Genomic DNA, 22,737 nt, shown 5'->3' on the forward strand with positions numbered 1-22,737 from the left:
AAAGGATTCTATTCCCCGCTTTTTCTGGTCAAGAAACCAGACGGTTCCTGGAGAACCATCATAAATCTAAAGAGACTAAATCTCTTTCTTCAGCCGAAGAAATTCAGGATGGAGACGATAAAATCAGCAATCAATCTCCTTATACCCTCAGTGTTTTATGGCGGTTCTCGACTTAAAGGACGCGTATTACCACGTTCCCATTGCTGTAGAACATCAAAAGTTCCTAAGGGTAGCAGTGTTTTTGGACGGTCATCTGGAACATTTTCAGTACCAGGCGCTCCCCTTCGGGCTTTCCATGGCTCCGAGAGTCTTTACAAAATTGGTAGCAGAGATGGCGGCCCACATAAGGGAAAGAGACATCCTTTTCATCCCTTACTTAGACGACTTTTTAATCGTAGCTCAGTCAGAAGAAGCTTGCAATCTTGCTGTTCTAGAGGTCCGTTCCATCCTAGGCAAACTGGGTTGGATGATAAACGAGGAAAAGTCAAGATCCCATCCGCTAAAGAAGCAGGTGTTCCTGGGTCTAATTTTGGACTCCTCTCTCCAGAGATGCTTTTTACCCGTGGAAAAAATACAGACCGTTCAGAGCAAGGTTGCGAGTCTAACCCACAGACCAGTGACTTCCATAAGGAAAGCCATGTCAGTCCTGGGCTCCCTCACGTCCTGTATCCCTGCAGTGAGGTGGGCACAGCTTCATTCCAGGACCTTACAGTGGGAGATTCTGGCCAGTTGCGGGAAGAACAGGTCACTGAATGCCAGTCTAGAAGTCTCCTCCCAGACTATCCAGAATCTAGCCTGGTGGCTAGTAGAAAGAAATCTAACACAGGGGTCCCCCTGGAAGATCGAGAATTTGGTTTGTTTAACTACGGACGCAAGCCCTTGGGGGTGGGGAGCTCACATTCAAGGTTCTTCCTATCAGGGCCGTTGGAATTCCCTTCAGAAAATGCAATCCTCAAATCTAAAGGAACTGATGGCAGTGGGCTTAGCTATGAAGAGTTCACTTCCAGAAATAAAAGGAAGGAATTTAAGAGTTCTGTCAGACAACAGGACAGTAGTGTCCTATTTAAACAGGCAGGGAGGAACAAGATGCAAGACCCTCATGAAAGAAGCCTTCTCTATTCTGGAGTTAGCAGAGAGAACATGTCCCTCGATTTCAGCCGTTCACATAAAGGGGGTGGAGAACAAACAAGCCGATTTCCTGAGCCGTCATACCCTGTCTCAAGGGGAGTGGTCTTTGGACTCGGTAGTCTTCCAGAAGATTGTACATCTTTGGGGTCTTCCGGAAATCGACTTGTTTGCTACCCATTCAAACAAAAAAGTTCCCAAGTTCTTTTCTCTAGACCGGTCGGGGTCCCCTTGTGGGATGGATGCTCTGTCCCAGAAGTGGAATTTTCATCTAGCTTACGCCTTCCCCCCCCTTTCCCCTCATTCCCCGGGTTCTGAGGAAGATTCGGGAAGAAATGGCCAGGGTTATCCTGATAGCCCCCTTTTGGCCCAGGAGAGCCTGGTTCACGGGACTCAGAACCATGTCAGTGTCCGATCCTTGGGTTCTCCCTTCAGTCAAGGGGCTTCTAAGCCAGGGGCCGGTGTTACATCCAGCCGTAGAGAACCTACACTTAACGGCCTGGAATTTGAGAGGTGGTTGCTGAACAAGGAAGGGTTTTCTGACGCCCTAGTCTCTACCCTGTTAAAGAGCAAGAAAGAGGTCACGGTTGGAATTTATAGCAGGATTTGGCATAAATTTCTTGGCTTCGCTCAGATCCAGTTAGGGAACCTCCCGGCGGTAGCCCCAGTACAGACTATCCTGGAGTTTCTCCAGAAGGGGTTAGAACTGGGTCTAGCAGCCAGCACTTTAAGAGTTCAGGTCTCTGCCCTGTCTGCCTTGTTCAATCTAAACCTAGCGGGAATCCATGGGTTTCCAGGTTTTTTAGGGCTGTGGATAGAGCCTCCCTTGTGTCAGTACCTAAGCCTCCTCCGTGGAATTTAGAGGTAGTGCTGAAAGCCTTATCAGTACCCCCCTTTGAGCCTATTGAGTCCTCCTCTATCAAGCTTCTGACCTTAAAATTAGCCTTGTTAATAGCCTTAACTTCCACCCGCAGGATTAGTGAAATTCAGGCCATCTCCATAAATCCTCCTATACTCTGATACTAGATGACAGAGTTATCATTCGCCCTGACCCGGCTTTTCTCCCGAAAGTAGTCTCTAAATTTCACCATTCTCAGGAGATCGTTCTTCCTACCCTTTTTCAGAATCCTTCTACTAGGGAGGAAGAGTCTCTCCATTGTCTTGATGTCAGAAGAGCTCTCTTAGCATATCTATCGGCCACATCTACCTGGCGGAAGTCTTCTTCACTGTTTCTGCAATATCAGGGAATGAATAAGGGTTCGGCTGCCTCTAAAAATTCCATTGCCCGATGGATTGTTGCTGCTATTTCCTTATCCTATCTTTCCTCTGGTCTGTCCCCTCCTGTTGGCTTAAGGGCTCACTCAACCAGAGCAGTGGCGGCATCTTGGGCAGAGAGGTCTGCGGTTCCAATTGAGAGAATTTGCAAGGCTGCCACTTGGTCTTCACCCTCTATCTTCTTTAAACACTATAGGTTGGACTTGAACCTTTCGGGGGATACTTCCTTTGGTGAAGGGGTCCTTCTTTCTACATCCCACCCTTAGAGCTCCTCTGGTAAGTCTCTGGTGGTGCTGTCATGGGTGATAGGAAAAAATGGTATTACTTACCGGTAATTTTATTTTACGGAGCCCATGACAGCACCACGGCTTTCCCTCCCTATGTGTCCTTTTTTGCACGAGTGATATATAAAAAGAAAAAAAAAGAAAAAGAAAAATGTTCATTTACATGTCTAATATATATTGGCGGCCTTCCTCCGGTACTTGGAAAACTCACTGAAGGGGAGGAGAGTGTCCGCCCTTTTTATTCTGCAGGTTTCCTGTCTCGGGGGGCGGATCCTCCTCTCTCTGGTGGTGCTGTCATGGGCTCCGTAAAATAAAATTACCGGTAAGTAATACCATTTTTCTGGGCATCAGATTGTGATGTGTAAACTGTAGGAGGATAAGTGATGGATATTCCTCCCCATATAGAGAAGGAGATTGCTGCATGTCAATGCAGCTCATCACCACCTCTGAAAAGCAGGCAATTATCGGGAAGGAATGGTCCCTTTCCAATAATTGCCTGCTTGGTCCGCGATTGTAAATGCATGTTTAGATTGATATAACATAAAATATATTTATGATTAACATTTCTAAAATTTTCTAAATTTTAGAAATGTTAACCTATGAAAGTTATTTACACAATATTAATAGCTGATAATGTTTTAAAGCTGGAGTCAGAGTCGGTACTTTTCTTCTGACTCCAACTCCACAGCCCTGGTGTAAAAGGACCTTAAGCCCTGCATTTTTATTTAAAGCACCAGAGACAAATAGATGCACCGCAAGAGAAAAAAAGGTTGTAAAATTTTGTCAGTAATTCTACACAATCTGAACCTGCACAAAATAAAAAAAAACTTGAATATAACTCCGCACATATAACTCCATTTTCTTTTTACCGCTACTCATTCAGAAACCTCTTAATGCAGCAAGCTGAGTTGTAAGCCTTACAATACAATCTTACAAAACCCAGGGATGGATAAAATACTGGAGAATTTGGTAACCAGTTAGACCACCCTGGGACATTTTCGGTGGACAAGCAATAAACATATTGATATACATCAACAGCAAAGAGAGCCAAAAAAGTTAAACGTCAGCCAGAAGAATGTCGTCGAGTCATTTACAGTGTGAAATAGACAACGAATAGCTTTGGAAATCCTCAGAGAAAAAATATATACATTTAATGTATAAACCAATGCAGCTGAAATAAAAATACATATGTAATATAACCACTGATAAGGAAGCATTTAGATGTAGAAAATATTTTGTTGTTAAAGGGTTTCTGTCACCAGAATTAACCCTATTAAACTGAGTGACATCAGCGATGTGCTAATGTCAGCAGACCCCAACTCTCCTAATCTTATGCTTATGGATGCCCCCGTTACTGCACAATTTTAACTTTGATGATATGCTAATTATGAGCGGGAAGGGGGGGCGTTGCTCCTGCTCCTAGAGGCTCTGTTCGCCCACCTCAAGTCACGCCCTGCCGTCCATGATTGACAATGCCAGGCAGCGTTCGCCTCCTCCTGCTGGCCCAGTGTGCTGGGACTGCGCATGCGCGAGATTTATCCAGCACACAGGGCCGGCAGGAGAAGAACGAACGCTGGCCATGTCAATCAAGGGCGGCAGGGCGAGACTTGAGGTGGGCGAACAGAGCCTCTAGGAGAAGGAGCAACGCCCCCCCTGCTCCTATTTAGCATAAAAATTGTGCAGTAACGGGGGCATCTATAAGCATAAGATTAGGAGAGTTGGGGTCTGCTGACATTAGCACATCTAATGTCAGCCAGTTTAATAGGGTTCATTCTGGTGACAGAAACCCTTTAAGAGCAGCAAAATGAATATATAAAAATGCACTAAACATATTGGAAGACATTGCAGGAGACGTCTTTCTTTGGTAAGTAGTATCATGATCCTTCCTTACTGGCAGCAGCTGTAATACCCATTGTTTAAGAGCTCTTGCTTTGACCATTTCTGTTTCGCACCACTGCATCAAAATGTCGTTTTCCATCCAAATACAACATTGACTCTGTAAAATGGAGACAAAATGCAGATCAGCTACTTAGTATAGAACCAGATGATCAAATACAGTCTCATAGAGCGCCATGATAAAGGACTAGGTGCAATCAAGTATGCACCAGATTCTAAATAGCAAGTAATGGAAACCGGCGGCTCAACCTATAGACCGGATGGAAGTGGGTGCTCACCTCTCGGTCCACCCAGACCGCACGGTAGACAAAAATTGGTAATAAAGAAATGGGGGGGTATACACCCCTTCCCCACTGATGAAGGGGTGTATACCCTGAAACGCGTTTGGGCAAGTCGGGACAGTGAGTCTTTTCCCCCAATTACCACAAGTGACCGAGCAGTGACTACGTCGGTCGGGGTGATCTGCAGAGCCAGTCTCGCATTGAGGTGGTGTTTACAAGCGCAACAAGATACGCTACCACAGCTCCAGCTGGTGAGTCACGTGAGACGTCACGCTCTGACTCCATACCACGTGGGACGCCGCGTTCAGCTGTGCTAGGCTGATACTTCACTCCACTACAGCGAGCTCACTGAAGGCTTATGGTAAGAAGCATTTACTGCTATTACTTCGCTATTACATCTGAAAAGCGATCATCTCCAGGACTTGATTTAACCATCTTTCCTCCTGCTCTGGAGGCTTGAAGCTGGACATTGTGTGGCAACTATACCTTCATTTGATACAATCTAACCACACGCCCTTAGAACTGTATCCAGGTGCATGTAGATCTGTTGGGACTGATTCTTACTGTGGGCAGTGTCCCATGAACCCCTTAACTTTCAATTACAACAGGTCTATTCAGGACCCCACCTTTGGTATTTTATTTTTAGTGTTATTGATGCATGTTTTTATATGACAATTGTATCTGATGCGTGTTATCTACATAAAATTTTAATTTGGATAAACATTTTTAGCTCTACTACCGATTTTTGTTCCCTTATAAGGAGTGCCCCTCTATTCACTCATTTACTGTGACACACTATCTGTATGGTTCAATGTGGCTGTGACTTTGTGATGAGGGCTACTTGCAGCTAATACATGGCCTGTCAACCTGAATTAACAAAAGGAGAGTTAATTGAAAGATCTAAACATTGGTGCCTTGGTTGATCATCATAAATTAGGAACATCCTCCAGCAGCACAGGGGGTATGAAAGACAGGCACAAACTGCTGGTCTTTGATAAATGACCCCCAATGATGCTAATGACAGTGTGAAAAACTAAGTATCTAATGATCACGAGATATTATGAATTAAAGGGGTTTTCCAGGCTTTTAATATTGATGGCCTATCCTCAGGATAGGTCATCAATATCAGATTGGCAGGGGTCCGACACCTGGCTCCCCCGCTGATCAGCTGTATGAAGAGAAGGCACGCACCATGTGCACGCAGCCATCTCCTGTCTCTCTTCCTGCTCGCTGCTGCTATGTCTGTGGCAAGCAGGAAGAGAGACAGGAGACGGCACGTGCACATGGCGCGCGCCTTCTCTTCATACAGCTGATCGGCGGGAGTGCTGGGTATCGGACCCCACCAATCTGATATTGATGACCGATCCTGAGGATAGGTCATCAATAGTAAAAGCCTGGAAAACCCCTTTAAGTATGCTATTGTACAGCAATGTACTGTATAATAATGCAGTTGGAGAGTTATGAAGATCCTCAGATAACATCTTAGAAGTCTCTCAAGTCAATGATCTGCAAGTTATTGGAGAGATGTAGTGAGTGAATTATATCCATAGACTTGAATGTAATCTTTGCTGCTTGGCAAATAGCTAGGAGACAGGCACAGATGGCGGATGCAACCATTGTGCACCAGGATTCTATTGTGCCAGCTTGTCGTTTGGTTTTTATGAAACTTTGTAGCGCACAGTCTCACTGCAGCGTTGTCTCTTCTCCCCGCCTGCTGACATAAGTCTCTCCAGTATGAGGAAGCCTATGCATTAGGGTTGCACGATATGGGAATTTTGTGCGATTGCGATTAGGGCCCTAAAAATTGCAATAACGGTATGCGATGCAATATTTTAAGGGAATTGTGCTAGAGGTCTATTTGCTTGGATTTTCAAGGCAAAAGCAAACATAAATTACTGATAATGCTGAAATGTTATTATGCTTAACTCAAGAACTGAAATGCACAGTGTTTTTCAAAATCAAACATCTTTTACTAAATTAAATAACATATTTGCATTACTGCAAAAGTACAAAATACAAAACTTGCCATTTTCTTAATAGCACTGCACAGAACAGATAAATAAAATAGAATAAATAAAATAACATTTGTTCATTAAAATAACGACTTGCCTCCAGCCCCTCCTCCCTCCCCATACTGTAACTGATGTATCGCCGGCCGCGCTGTGCAGCATAGCGGCCGGCAATACATCCGTGTCAACCACGTAAAAAGTCAATCATCGCTTTATAAGGCGCACTGCCAATTTCCCCCCCACTTTTGGGGGGGAAAAAGTTTGTCTTATAAAGCGAAAAATATGGTAATATAATTGCAGCATTTTTGGGTCGGCCAATTGGCGATTGCGATATGGCGATTAATTGCGATTGCTTTGGCAATATATTGTGCAGGCCTACTATGCATAGAAGCTACGAAACAGAACCGGGCTGAAGTTGTAGAAAGCACCCGTCAGACCAGTTTTAATCTATTGTTTTGTAATAAGAAGGATAGGATAATTTCCTATAACAAATGATTGCCTCATACTCACCTCCATACGTCTGTGGAACAACCTGCGGCACTTCTTGATCTGACATGTATGTAAAGTGGAAGATGTTAGTTGTGTGGTGTTCCTGAGTGATAGGATCGGAAACCTCGGTGTGCACCCTGATCTGGATGTAGTTGTTCTCTGTGTAACACACCTGTATGGAATAGCAAGAAACTCAGGATGTATGGAAGGAAATAATAATATCCATCAGTTGGCATTACACTTTACAGCAACTTTTTTTATTCCATAAATCCATAAACAGATGGCTCTATGAGGCTCTCAGTACTGGGAAGCACACCGATCGGCAATAAGCCATCACTTAGATGCAGAGCTCCCTGAAATGAACAGAGCGGCAGGTCAAGCATGCCCTCTGCCGCTCTATTCATCGGTCTTGGACTTGCTGGAAATAGCCCAGTGCCAGTAGCCATATTTGGCTATTTCCAGCAGTCCCATAGAGATAAATGGATCAGCAGTGCACGTGCTTGACCCAGGGGCGTAGCTGTAGGGGGTGCAGATGTAGCAGTCGCTACCGGGCCCAGGAGCCTGAGGGGGCCCAAAGACCATTATAGAAAGTGCATACTGGTCAATTTACACCTCTGGCTGGAGGGAAGGGGCTAGGTTAAGAATTTGGCATGAGGGGGTGCCCTTTCAATGTTTGCCTCTGGCAGCAGGAAGGATATGTGCTCCCCTGCCCCTTGCCATCAAGCACTGAGGGACGGGGGCCCAAGCTGAACTCTTGCACCAGGGCCCATGAGCTTTTAGCTACGCCCCTGGCTTGACTTTCTGCTCCATTTATTTCAGTGGGCTTGTGGGGTACAGAGCCCCCATTCTCGTGATTGGGGGGGCTCCCAGTGGTGGGATCCCACCAATTTAATAGTTATCCTGTGGAAAAGGGATAACCTGATATTATAATATTGTGTAAGTCTTATTTGACAACGGTACATTATGAACACAGTCTGTACATATGAATTCTATATTACATTGTATCCCGGCAAATCACTAAGAGCAATGGTTCCGATTGTTTAGATCATGATGACCGTGCTGCTGGTCTCATTACAGTCCACTATAATCTGCAGGTCGCCCATTATTGATGTAGACTCCAGCCCCTTACTATACATTTACTACATGTAAGAGAATGTATTGCTTGTAATAGGTGTGCCCTCTGCTGGCCAAAATATGAAAAAAAGGTCCTACCTGAGAGGAAAGGAATAGCAATGACCCAATCTCCACTGGTCTCTGGAACATGATGTCATCAACAGCTACAACATACGGCCTTGTACTCCTGCAAAAGAAGGTTCTGCTTGAAACCAAAGATCACAATAATCCTGGAAATTAATTCATTTGCATTTTCAAACACTAGCTCAGCTGTTGTGCAAAATAGAATCTATGATGTGCCTGATCAGTTTTGCAGTCAGTATTTTTAGGCCTCATGCACACGACTGTTCCGTTTTCTGCGGTCCGCAAATTGCGTATCCGCAAAAAAAACTCGGAAGCCGTGTGCCTTCCGCAATTTGCAGACCGGAACGGGTGGCCCATTGTAGAATTGCTTATTCTTGTCCGCAAAACGGACAAGAATAGGACATGTTCTATTTTTTTTGCGGGGCTACGGAACGGAGCAACGGATGCGGACAGCACACGGAGTGCTGTTCGCATCTTTTGCGACCCCATGGAAGTGAATGGCTCCGCACCCGAGCCGCAAAAACTGCGGCTCGGATGCGGGCCAGAATAACGGTTGTGTGCATGAGGCCATAACGAGATTTCTCTGAGGTGATTAAAAATCAGCCCAATTGGCTAAAATTAAATATGATATTATACTCCCTGCACCACCTGTTCACTCCTCCTGCTACCGCTTGTTTACAAACTGCATCGCTGATGTGCCGGTATACGCCATGTTGAGGAAAGGGTTTGAGCGGCACTCCTTGTTAGAGGGTGGGCGGTGCTCAGTGGTAGAGGTACATCTGATATTTATCAAAGAACCACGGCACTCTATAGCTGCTTTAAGTTGCTTGTTTTATTTAATTTCATTAAATCTTTATCCATCCAAAAATTAGCCACTGGCCAACGTTTCGGTCTAGTCTTAGACCTTGTTCATGGCCTTAGTCTGCATAGTAGGGAGTATGCAGACTAAGTCCGTGAACAAGGTCTAAGACTAGACCGAAACGTTGGCCAGTGGCTAATTTTTGGATGGATAAAGATTTAATGAAATGAAATAAAACAAGCAACTTAAAGCAGGTATACGCCATGTGACCAATGCATATTCATGGGTTCGCATTGGTTCCGCAATTTTGCAGAACAGGTACGGACCCATTCATTTTCAATGGGGCCGAAATGTGCTGTCCGGATCCGCACTTCCGTTCCACAAAAAAAATAGGACATGTCCTATTCTTGTCCGCAATTGCAGACAAGAAAGGGCATTTTCTATGAGAGTGCCGGCGATGTGTGGTCCGCACATTGCCGATGTCCGTGTTTTGCGGATCCACAAAACACATACGGACGTGTGAATGGACCCTTAGTGGTAAATTTGGGTCGATAGGCTTTATCCTTATTTATAAAAATAAATAAATCTAAATTTTCTGAAAATTTGAAAAAATGAATACATTTTCCAAATTTTAATTTCTCTGCTTTTAAGACAGATAGTGATACCTCAAAAAGTAGTTATTAATTAACATTCACCATATATCTACTTTACGTCATTTTGTAAATGTAATTTTATTTTTTTCACAAGTTAGAAGACTGAAAATTTTAGAAGCAACTTTTCAAATTCTCAAGAACTTTTCCAAAACCAACTTTTTAAGGACCAGTTCAGTTCTGAGGTGACTTTAACCAGTTCCAGACCTGGCCATTTGCCCCCTTCCTGACCAGTCCTAATTTTGCAAATCTGACATATGTCACTTTATGTGGTAATAACTTTGGAATGCTTTTACTTATCCAAGCCGTTTAGAGATTGTTTTCTTGTGACGCATTGTACATCATTAGAAAAAACACCAGCGGCTCAACCTCTCACCTTAGATGGATAAGGTGCTCACCTAAATAGGCCCACCCTCAGGCCCAAAAGAAACGTGAACTGAAATAAATATATAGGGGCACACTCAAATGGGGGCACTAAATCCACTAGGTGGCTGTAATTGATTAAAACAAACACAATTTAAAAACTATAAAATGACAATATATATATATATATATATATATATATATATATACACCCTAGGCGCCCTACCAAACAAGACCACTATATATAGTATACTAGCTATATATCACTATAAAGCAAATGTTCCGTCTTTTTGTCCAAATGTTCCGTCTTTTTGTTTAGTAGGGCGCCTAGGGTATATATATTGTCATTTTATAGTTTTTAAATTGTGTTTGTTTTAATCAATTACATCCACCTGGTGGATTTAGTGCCCCCATTTGAGTGTGCCCCTATATATTTATTTCAGTTCACATTGTACATCATGTTAATGGTAAATTTGAGTCAATATATTTCACCTTTTTTTATAAAAAAAATTCAAACATTAACAAAAATTCACTGTTTTCTACATTTGAAGACAGATAGTGATTTTCCATTTTAATCCATTTTTTTCCTGTAACACATCAAGGGTTAACAACAAAAGAAACCTCAATATTTATTACCATAATTCTGCAGTTTACAGAAACACCCAATACGTGGTCGTATACCGCTGTATGGGCACACTGCGGGGCTCAGAAGGCAAGGAGCACCATATGGAGGGCAGATTTTGCAGGAATGGTCTTAGGGCGCTTTGTTGCATTTGAAGAGACTCTGAGGTACCCCACAGTGAAAACTCCCAAAAAGTGATCACATTTTGTAAACTACACCACCCAAGCAATTTGTAAGGGGTGTAGCGAGCACTTTGACCCAACAGGCGTTTTTTTTAATAGAATTTATAACCCTTGGCTGTCAAAATGAAAAATTACATTTATTTTTTACAAGAAAATGGTGCTTTAGGCCCAAACTTTCTTTTTCACAAAAGATAACAGGAGAATATCTCCCCCCCCCCCCCCCCATTTTCTCCTGAATACAGTAACACCCCAATTGTGGTCGTAAACGGTTATTTGGGGATATTACAGGGCTCAGAAGGGAAGGAGCAGCATCTGGATTTTCGAACATGGAATTTTCTGTCATGGTTTTTAAGAGCGATAACTTTTTTATTTTTTTGTTGACTGAGCTGCGTGAGGGAATTCTTTTTTGCGGGACAAGCTGTAGTTTTTATTGTCACAATTTTGGGGTACATTTGGCTTTCTGGTAGCTTTTTATCTCATTTTTTGGGAGGTGAACTCACAAAAAAAGCTGTTTGGTGTCATTTTTCTATATATTTTTTTTACACCGTTCACTTAGGGTAGATCATGTGATATTTTTGTACATCCGATCATTACGAATGCAACAATACCAAATATGTCTAGTTGAGCGCTGTGTATACAATGATCTAGAAATCAGGGACACCCAGGAACGGTCCCTGCCTTCTTTCTAGGGTCCCTGACAGCAGGCCCCCCGCTCGGCAGCTGCACAATTAGCGTTCCAGAACGTCCATTCAGCGATAAACCCGACTGCCCAGGATGTTTATAGTCAATGGGCAGTCTTGAAGTGATTAAGGGGATTACGTAATAGAAACCATCCATAAATGACTCCATTTTAGAAACTACACCCCTCAAATTATTCAAAACTGAATTTAGAAAATGTTAACCCTTAAGGTCTTCCACAGGAGTTAAAGCAAACTAAGGGTGAAATTTTAAATATAATTTTTTTTGCAGATTTTGCATTTTAATAAATGTTTTCCTGTAACACAGCAAGGGTTAACAGCAAAACAAATCTCAATATTTATTACTCTTATTCTGCAGTTTACAGAAACATCCCATATACGGTCATAAACTTATATATGGGCAAACGGCACGTCTCAGAAGGGAAGGAGTGCCTTATGGCTTTTATAGGGCAGATTTTGTTGGAATGGCAAAAAAAAGCGCTCATATGTCTATGTGAACAGAAAAATTAAAAATGTTATGGCTTCAGAAAGGGGGCGGAGTGAGCATTTTTACACCACAGGTACTTTTCAGATATTAATGCACAACGGACCATGCAAAGTGAAAATTGTAGGTAGATATAGCATTTGAGTGCACAGTATGTTGTTCCCAGCTTGTGCCACCTGAGACTCAGGGTTCAGAAAGGAAAGACCACATTTTGGCTTTTGCAGATTTTGATGGATTGATTTATGGGCACCATGTTGCTTTTGACCAGCCTCTGGGGACCAGTACAGCCATTTTATGAGACCCATACGTTTATTTTTCTCTCAAATAAGCATTATGAGGGCTTATTTTTTGTGGGATAAGTTGCCATTATCATTAGTGTTATTTTGAGGTACATACAACTTTTTGATTGCTTTTTATTTTGCTTTGTGGGAAGCAGGATGAAGAAAATGCAGCAATTCTGCCATTGCTTTTTGGATTTTGTTTTTACGGGGCACATCCCGATAGAAAAATGACATGTTAACTTTATTCTGCTGGTCAGTACAATGACATCACAATGTATATACAGTACAGACCAAAAGTTTGGACACACCTTCTCATTCAAAGAGTTTTCTTTATTTTCATGACTATGAAAATTGTAGATTCACACTGAAGGCATCGAAACTATGAATTAACACATGTGGAATTATATACATAACAAAAAAGTGTGAAACAACTGAAAATGTCATATTTTAGGTTCTTCAAAGTAGCCACCTTTTGCTTTGATTACTGCTTTGCACACTCTTGGCATTCTCTTGATGAGCTTCAAGAGGTAGTCACCTGGAATGGTCTTCCAACAGTCTTGAAGGAGTACTTGTTGGCCCTTTTGCCTTCACTCTGCGGTCCAGCTCACCCCAAACCATCTCGATTGGGTTCAGGTCCGGTGACTGTGGAGGCCAGGTCATCTGGCGCAGCACCCCATCACTCTTCTTCATGGTCAAATAACCCTTACACAGCCTGGATGTGTGTTTGGGGTCATTGTCCTGTTGAAAAATAAATTATGGTCCAACTAAACGTAAACCGGATGGAATAGCATGCTGCTGCAAGATGCTGTGGTAGCCATGCTAGTTCAGTATGCCTTCAATTTTGAATAAATCCCCAACAGTGTCACCAGCAAAGCACCCCCACACCATCACACCTCCTCCCCCATGCTTCACGATGGGAACCAGGCATGTAGAGTCCATCCGTTCACCTTTTCTGCGTCGCACAAAGACACGTTGGTTGGAACCAAAGATCTCAAATTTGGACTCATCAGACCAAAGCACAGATTTACACTGGTCTAATGTCCATTCCTTGTGTTCTTTAGCCCAAACAAGTCTCTTCTGCCTGTTGCCTGTCCTTAGCAGTGGTTTCCTAGCAGATATTCTACCATGAAGACCTGATTCACACAGTCTCCTCTTAACACTTGTTCTAGAGATGTGTCTGCTGCTAGAACTCTGTGTGGCATTGACCTGGTCTCTAATCTGAGCTGCTGTTAACCTGCGATTTCTGAGGCTGGTGACTCGGATGAACTTATCCTCCGCAGCAAAGGTGACTCTTGGTCTTCCTTTCCTGGGGCGGTCCGCATGTGAGCCAGTTTCTTTGTAGCGATTGATGGTTTTTGTGACTGCACTTGGGGACACTTTCAAAGTTTTCCCAATTTTTCGGACTGACTGACCTTCATTTCTTAAAGTAATGATGGCCACTCGTTTTTCTTTACTTAGCTGCTTTTTTCTTGCCATAATACAAATTCTAACAGTCTATTCAGTAGGACTATCAGCTGTGTATCCACCTGACTTCTCCACAACGCAACTGATGGTCCCAACCCCATTTATAAGGCAAGAAATCCCACTTATTAAACCTGACAGGGCACACCTGTGAAGTGAAAACCATTTCAGGTGACTACCTCTTGAAGCTCAACAAGAGAATGCCAAGAGTGTGCAAAGCAGTAATCAAAGCAAAAGGTGGCTACTTTTAAGAACCTAGAATATGACATTTTTTCAGTTGTTTCACACTTTTTTGTTATGTATATAATCCCACATGTGTTAATTCATAGTTTTGATGCCTTCAGTGTGAATCTACAATTTTCATAGTCATGAAAATAAAGAAAACTCTTTGAATGAGAAGGTGTGTCCAAACTTTTGGTCTGTACTGTGTATATATATATATATATATATATACAGACGTGGACAAAATTGTTGGTACCCTTTGGTCAATGAAAGAAAAAGTCACAATGGTCACAGAAATAACTTTAATCTGACAAAAGTAATAATAAATTAAAATTCTATAAATGTTAACCAATGAAAGTCAGACATTGTTTTTCAACCATGCTTCAACAGAATTATGTAAAAAAATAAACTCATGAAACAGGCATGGACAAAAATGATGGTACCCCTAGAAAACACAGAACATAATGTGACCAAAGGGACATGTTAATTCAAGGTGTGTCCACTAATTAGCATCACAGGTGTCTACAACCTTGTAATCAGCCATTGGGCCTATATATATGGCTCCAGGTAATCACTGTGTTGTTTGGTGATATGGTGTGTACCACACTCGACATGGACCAGAGGAAGCAAAGGAAAGAGCTGTCTCAAGAGATCAGAAAGAAAATTATAGACAAGCATGTTAAAGGTAAAGGCTATAAGACCATCTCCAAGCAACTAGATGTTCCTGTGAGTACAGTTGCACATATTATTCATAAGTTTAAGATCCATGGGACTGTAGCCAACCTCCCTGGACGTGGCCGCAGGAGGAAAATTGATGACAAATCTAAGAGACGGATAATCCGAATGGTAACAAAAGAGCCTAGAAAGACTTCTAAAGAGATTCAAGGTGAACTTCATGCTCAAGGAACATCAGTGTCAGATCGCACCATCCGTCGTTGTTTGAGCCAAAGTGGACTACATGGGAGACGACCAAGGAGGACACCATTGTTGAAAACGAATCATAAAAAAGCAAGACTGGAATATGCCAAACTACATGTTGACAAGCCACAAAGCTTCTGGGAGAATGTCCTGTGGACAGATGAGACAAAAATCGAAGTTTTTGCCAAGGCACATCAGCTGTATGTTCACAGACGAAAAAATGAAGCATATCAAGAAAAGAACACTGTCCCTACTGTGAAACATGGAGGAGGCTCTGTTATGTTCTGGGGCTGCTTTGCTGCGTCTGGCACAGGGTGTCTTGAATCTGTGCAGGGTACAATGAAATCTCAAGACTATCAAGGAATTCTAGAGAGAAATGTACTAGCCAGTGTCAGAAAGCTTGGTCTCAGTCGCAGGTCATGGGTCTTGCAACAGGACAATGACCCAAAACACACCGCTAAAAACACCCAAGAATGGCTAAGAGGAAAAAATTGGACTATTCTAAAGTGGCCTTCTATGAGCCCTGACCTCAATCCTATTGAGCATCTTTGGAAGGAGCTGAAACATGCAGTCTGGAAAAGGCACCCTTCAAACCGGACACAACTGGAGCAGTTTGCTCATGAGGAGTGGGCCAAAATACCTGCTGAGAGGTGCAGATGTCTCATTGACAGTTACAGGAAGCGTTTGATTGCAGTGATTGCCTCAAAAGGTTGCGCAACAAAATATTAAGTTAGGGGTACCATCATTTTTGTCCATGCCTGTTTCATGAGTTTATTTTTTTACATAATTCTGTTGAAGCATGGTTGAAAAACAATGTCTGACTTTCATTGGTTAACATTTATAGAATTTTAATTTATTATTACTTTTGTCAGATTAAAGTTATTTCTGTGACCATTGTGACTTTTTCTTTCATTGACCAAAGGGTACCAACAATTTTGTCCACGTCTGTATATATTTTTTTTTTTAGTACTTTTCCACAATCATGTTTTTGTGTTGCCATCTTCTGAGAGCCATATTTTTTTTACATTTTTCTGGTGATGGGCTCGTGTGAGGGCGTCTTTTGCGGAGCGAGTTGACATTTTTATTGGTACAAATAACTTTTTGATCACTTGATATTATAATTTTTGGGAGGCAAGGTGACCAAAAAATGGGTGCAGCAGCATTATTTTTTTTTTATGGCATTCACATATGATATTTTTATAGAGCCAGTCCTTATGGAAGCAACGATATCTAATATATCTATTTATTTATTTATTTATTTATTTATTTATCAACACTTTTTATTTTAGTCCCATTACGGAACTTCAACTTCTGATGGCTTGATCGCTGGTACAATGCATTACAATATATAATGTATTCTAATACCGTGTATCTGTCAGTTTTACGCTGACACTACAATAGACTTCCAAAGCTGGCAGACCCAGAGGCCTTTGTGAAGCTTCAGGCTGCTATAGCAACCATATGCCCCCCCCCCCTATAGAATCCTGGGGAGCCGATGGGGTGAGAGAGGGAGATTTTCCACTCTGTAAACCCCCTAGATGTGGCGGTCAGTATTGACCGGTGTATCTAAGGGGTTAAATAGCTGGTATCAGCGTTATTATTGGTACTAGCAGTTACAGTAGGAGCTTGGCTGTTGAGCGAGTACAGCTCCTGTGCCTGGACTGCACTAATCATGTACTGTGTGATGTGAGAACTCCTTGCCCGGTGCACCGGTATATGTACGACGCAAGTTGGGAAGTGGTTGAACTCCTGTCAGCCTGATCACTTATACTGCATTTTTGTATTGCAGTGTATTATCCCTGTCAGTGTAATGCGAACAGGCATCCTGTCTGTAATAAAATGGCAAACCTGGGGGCCATTTGTTAGACTCCCAGGTGCCATGACAACCCATTGACACCCCACTATTGTGTTACAGTATATCACAACCAGTTCCCTATTCCAGATGGCACAGGCACAGCCCCAGTGCCCCTATCACTAGGGCATATTATGACATCAATTTGCATATTACATTGTGCGGCTTAAGTGGTTAACTGTAAAACATATAAAATACACACTGACTGTGTTAAAAGGGGTTGTCCAAGTTATGTGAAAAAAAAAAAAGCACTAAATCTGATGGTCAGCAATATATACATGAGCTAAGCGAGTTTTAGGCAAAAACAATTATATTTACTCATGTACCTAGTTCTGTTCTTGCCCTTTGTTTACATGCAGTTGCAGAGCTGAGGGAGCGTGTAACAACAATCTCTGAGGTTTTTCTCATGAATATTTGTGGGTGTCAACAAAGACGGCCTTTCCCCTCCCCCTACACTGCAAAGTGAATAAAAGTGCTGCCCTGTCTGCAATCTAACTGCTGAGATACTCATGCTGTATGTGACATTGCTGATACACACAGGATCTTCCAACTACCAGTTCTTGTGCAATGCTCTGCAGACAATTCCACACACACAGCCAGCAGAAGAGTACAGAGGAGAGAACTCCTCCGGTCAGCAATGTGTTTGCAGGCTGAGAAGGGAGGGAAGATCCTGTGCACAGCATTTATCTCCTTACAGCCTGAATAAGAGGAAATCCTGCAGGTACCTGAGGCAGAGCCGCCAACCCTGAGTCTGTGCTGCTGATGGAAGAAGGAGTTAAACTTTGCTACACAATTTAGTAGGAGGGGAGACACAGGGCAGATAGCTCTGCCTGCAGATCGGGCCGTGCAGGGGTGTGTGGCTTGTTACGCCAACCAATACAGCCTTCTCAGTGACGTTCCTTGCACAGAGGCAGACCTGCTCCTCCTGCTCCCTCAGGCTTGTGCACAGGAAAGAAGCTGACATCACAGGTCATGTGACATCATCTAACTAGGAGAATGGGGCCACTGTGGATGAAGTCAGTGAACTGAAAGTCCCTTACATTTTCTGAGTTAGAAACATACAAAGAACCTGTGGTTTGCGGCTTTTACGGGAGTTGCGGCGGGCGGTCGGAGGTGCCATCGGGTCCCTGTGCGGCTGTAAGGGGGACCCGATGGCATGGAAGGCAGCGCAATGCCTTCCTTAGGCATCGGCGCTGCCTTTCAGTGACGAGCCTGTGAGATCCAGCCCCCTGGATCTCACAGTCAGGAAGCTGTATGAGTAATACACACTGTATTACTCATACAGCCAATGCATTCCAATACAGTAGTATTGGAATGCATTGTAAAGGGGATTAGACCCCCAAAAGTTGAAGTCTCAAAGTGGGACAAAAAAAAAAAAGTAAAAAAATAAAATAAAAGTTGAAAAAATAAAAGTTTTCCCCCCAAAAAATTAAAAGTTTCAAGTAAAAATAAACAAAAATGTCATTTTCCCCAAATAAAGTAAAAAAATAAAAATTGGTAAAAAATAGGGAAATATAAGCCATATTAGGTATCACTGTGTCCGTATCGACCGGCTCTATAAACATATCACATGACCTAACCCATCAGATGAACACCGTAAAAAAATAAAAAATAAAAACTGTGCTAAATAAACCAGTTTTTTGTCACCTTACATCACAAAAAGTACAACAGTAAGCGATCAAAAAGGTGTATGCCCACCAAAATAGTACCAATCTAACAGTCACCTCATCCCGTAAAAAATAAGCCCCTACCTGACACAATCGCCCAAAAAATAAAAAAAACTATGGGTCAGAATATGGAGGCACTAAAACATAATTTTTTTTGTTAAAAAAAGCTGCTATTGTGTAAAACTTAAGTAAATAAAAAAAAGTATACATATTAGGTATCGACGCGTCCGTAATAACCTGCTCTATAAAAATATTACATGACCTAACCCCTTAGGTGAATACCGTAAGAAGAAAAAAAACGGTGTAAAAAAAAGCCATTTTTTGTCACCTTACATCACAAAAAGTGTAATGGCAAGCGATCAAAAAGTCATACGCACCCCAAAATAGTGCCAAACAGTCATCTCATCCTTGAAAAATCATACCCTACCTAAAATAATCGCCCAAAAACTGAAAAAACTATGGCTCTCAGACTATGAAGACACTAAAACATGATTTTTTTTGCTTCAAAAATGAAATCATTGTGTAAAACTTACATAAATAAAAAATAGTATACATATTAGGTATTGCCGCGTCCGTGACAACCTGGTCTATAAAAATACCACATGATCTAACCTGTCAGATAAATGCTGTAAATAACAAAAAATAAAAACGCTGCCAAAACAGCTATTTCTTGTTACCTTGCCTCACAAAAAGTGTAATATAGAGCAACCAAAAATCATATGTACCCTAAACTAGTACCAACAAAACTGCCACCCTATCCCGTAGTTTCTAAAATGGGGTCACTTTTTGGGAGTTTCTACTCTAGGGGTGCATCAGGGGGGCTTCAAATGGGACATGGTGTCAAAAAACCAGTCCAGCAAAATCTGCCTTCCAAAAACCGTATGGCATTCCTTTTCTTCTGCGCCCTGCCATGTGCCCGTACAGCGGTTTACGACCACATATTGGGAGTTTCTGTAAACTACAGAATCAGAGCCATAAATATTGAGTTTTGTTTGGCTGTTAACCCTTGGTTTGTAACTAGAAAAAAATTATTAAAATGGAAAACCTGCCAAAAAAGTGAAATTTTGAAATTGTATCTCTTTTTTTCATTTATTCTTGTGGAACACCTAAAGGGTTAACAAAGTTTGTAAACTCAGTTTTGAATACCTTGAGGGGTGTAGTTTCTAGAATAGTGTCATTTTTGGGTGGTTTCTATTATGTAAGCCTCACAAAGTGACTTTAGACCTGAACTAGTCCTTAAAAAGTGGGTTTTTGCAAATTTCTGAAAAATTTCAAGATTTGCTTCTATACTTTTAAGCCTTGTAACGTGTCCAAAAAATAAAATGGCATTCCCAAAAATGATCCAAACATGACGTAGACATATGGGGAATGTAAATGAATAACTTTTTACTATAAGTTTACTACGTATTATAGAAGTAGAGAAATTGAAACTTGGAAATTTGCAAATTGTTTCAAATTTTTGGTAAATTTGGTATTTTTTTATAAATAAAAATGAATTTTTTGGACTCCATTTTACCAGTGTCATGAAGTACAGTATGTGATGAAAAAACAATCTCAGAATGGCCTAAGTAAGTCAAAGCGTTTTAAAGTTATTACCACATAAACTGACACTGTTCAGATTTGCAAAAAATGGCCTGGTCCTTAAGGTGAAAATGAGCATCTAAAATATTGCGAGTGACTAGGAGACCATACATTTTTTATATGCATACAAAAAACAGCACTCACCCATAAGAGCATGCAGTTGCCCATGCCAATTCATATGCTTTCCTCATTAGAAAACCACCAAAGATCCTGTTGAAGATGTTCCTTTCCTGAAGACAAATAGAGGCATTTAAAAGGCATTTTCCAGGGGAGCAATTTCAACTAAAAATAGGTTGAGAGTAGGGTAAAATAATAACCGTCACTCATCTTACCGATCCCTTGTCGCTGCTGTTTGACTCCGCTCCTATTTTTGGTCTCTGGCTTAACACAACAGCCAATCACTGGCTGAGGCGTGTCACCGTGCAGCCAATAATCGAGTGGCCTGACCAAACCATTTCTGGCGTGTCAGGCCCGAAACCAGGAAGTGGAAAGAATCAGGGACCGGAGCAGTGGCCAAACTAGGTGACATCTGGCTGCAGATCCCGTTTTCTAAATATAACTATAGGAGCATGGCCTTGACATGCTGCATTTAGGATTTGTATGCTAGATTACATTACAAATAATATATAATTATAATCTGTTGTTTGCTTTGGTTTTCACATTTGCCTTTCATAAAAATACCTGAGGGTGACAAATTTCCAACCCCTTAAATTTAGCATCTTCCATCCAAACTGAATTAGGTGGCAAAACACGGCTCCTGAAGCTGACCGTCCTGTAAGACACAAAATAAAACTCTTCAGCAAATCACCATTTGTAAATGAGCCATGCTGGAACTTCTTCAAGCATGCCACTTGCCATTCAAGCACATGTAACCGCTGAGGCCAGTGACTGGCTGCAGAAGTCACTGAACCAAGCCACTTTGGGTCTGTCCAGGATAATAAACAGTTGGGAACGGGGCAACGACGCTGGGAATGGGGACAGATTTTTTTTTGCTTAATGGGGCACATCTTCCTTTAAAGCATCTGCTACTAATGTCTTGGTGCCAGATACCACACAACACATTCAGACAATTTGTGCAGTCAGTGCCTCAGTAGGTAAGAGCTGCTTTAGCAACAAAAGATGAACACACACAATATTAGGTGGGTGATTTCAATGCTATGGTTGATTGGTCTATGTTCGTTTGTGAAGAAATGGTACAAAACAATGTTGAGAAAGACACGTGTGAATACAGTCTTAAAGAGTTTGTCCATGCCAAAGCCACTATATGTAACAAAATAAAAAAATGAAGCTACACTCACTAGTTACTCTCTGGTGTTTCCAGTATCGGCATTCCGGTTCTCCCTACTGGTGATATATCATATACCTCACATAGCTGCTGCAGCCAATCACTAGCTAAGGGTACTTTCACACTTGCGTTTTTCTTTTACGGCACTGAGTTCTGTCAAAAGGGCTCAATGCCGGAAAAGGACTGATCAGGCATATCCCCAGGCATTCTGAATGGAGAGTAATCCGTTCAGGATGCATCAAGATGTCTTCAGTTCAGTCTTTTTGACTGATCAGGCAAAAGATAAAACCGCAGCATGCTACGGTTTTATCTCTGGCCAAAAAAACGGAAGACTTGCCTCAATGCCGGCATGCGCAGTCTCGTCCGGGTCGGGGCGCGGGGGCCGGAGAGGAGTCGGAGGCGTCTGCGTCCGGGAGCGTGGTACGTCGAAAACCCCCGGGGCGGGGAGGCGGCGCGGAGACGGGGACGTCCGGGGCCCGGGCTAGGAGCAGGTCCCCGGACGACCCTCCGTGTCCCTCTCCTGACCGGGTCGACGCTACCGCTGCCTCCCGCGCAGTGCCGTCCTCCGACCCTCCCCCTCCGTCAGCCCCCCCCCCGGCGTAGGCGCAGGGAACCAAATCCCGAGGCGCGGCGCCTCGCTGCGGGTGCAGGCCGAACCGGGTACCGCACGCCGTCAGGCGGAAGGTTTCGAAGCCTCGCAGTCCCTCGACCCGAACCAGGGTGAGGGGCCGAGCGCCCGGACACCAGGGCCCCGGCTCACAGAACAGAGCGAGAGGACGGAAAAAACAAACAAACGCGTACCCGAGCGGCCGCCGGAGGGCCCTCTCGGAAACGAGAGGCCGCCCCCGGCGACGGCGAGGAGAAGGGTCTCACCTGCCGACGTCCCTACTCGCCGCTGGGAGGCCTCGTCCTCTCTCGGCGCAAAACAAAAAGTCGTGAGCGACTCTTAGCGGTGGATCACTCGGCTCGCGCGTCGATGAAGAACGCAGCTAGCTGCGAGAATTAGTGTGAATTGCAGGACTCATTGATCATCGACACTTCGAACGCACCTTGCGGCCCCGGGTTCCTCCCGGGGCTACGCCTGTCTGAGGCGGCGGCGGCGTGGCTGGGGTCGGT

The 22,737-nt window shown here is 42.9% G+C and overlaps 1 protein-coding gene and 1 non-coding gene across 3 annotated transcripts in view; one reads left to right on the forward strand and one right to left on the reverse strand.

Annotated features, from left to right (window-relative positions):
- Positions 1-4,417: 4,417 nt before the first annotated feature.
- The window catches only part of ACOT9 (acyl-CoA thioesterase 9), a 47,485-nt gene continuing 29,165 nt past the window's right edge, over positions 4,418-22,737 (reverse strand). For both annotated transcript variants that reach the window (XM_044283949.1, XM_044283948.1), the window contains 5 exons: positions 21,018-21,108; positions 20,481-20,566; positions 8,572-8,659; positions 7,381-7,531; positions 4,418-4,680 (listed from right to left, as the gene is read on the reverse strand). In XM_044283949.1, coding sequence (XP_044139884.1) covers positions 4,601-4,680; positions 7,381-7,531; positions 8,572-8,659; positions 20,481-20,566; positions 21,018-21,108 — 496 coding nt within the window. In that variant the 3' untranslated portion in view covers positions 4,418-4,600. The remainder of the gene's footprint in view (positions 4,681-7,380; positions 7,532-8,571; positions 8,660-20,480; positions 20,567-21,017; positions 21,109-22,737) is intronic.
- On the forward strand, positions 22,563-22,717 carry LOC122933567. Its single transcript, XR_006388515.1, has one exon. It is a non-coding gene; the product is annotated as a 5.8S ribosomal RNA (ribosomal RNA).

Source organism: Bufo gargarizans, chromosome 3 (assembly GCF_014858855.1).
Source record: "Bufo gargarizans isolate SCDJY-AF-19 chromosome 3, ASM1485885v1, whole genome shotgun sequence".
NCBI lineage: Eukaryota > Metazoa > Chordata > Amphibia > Anura > Bufonidae > Bufo > Bufo gargarizans.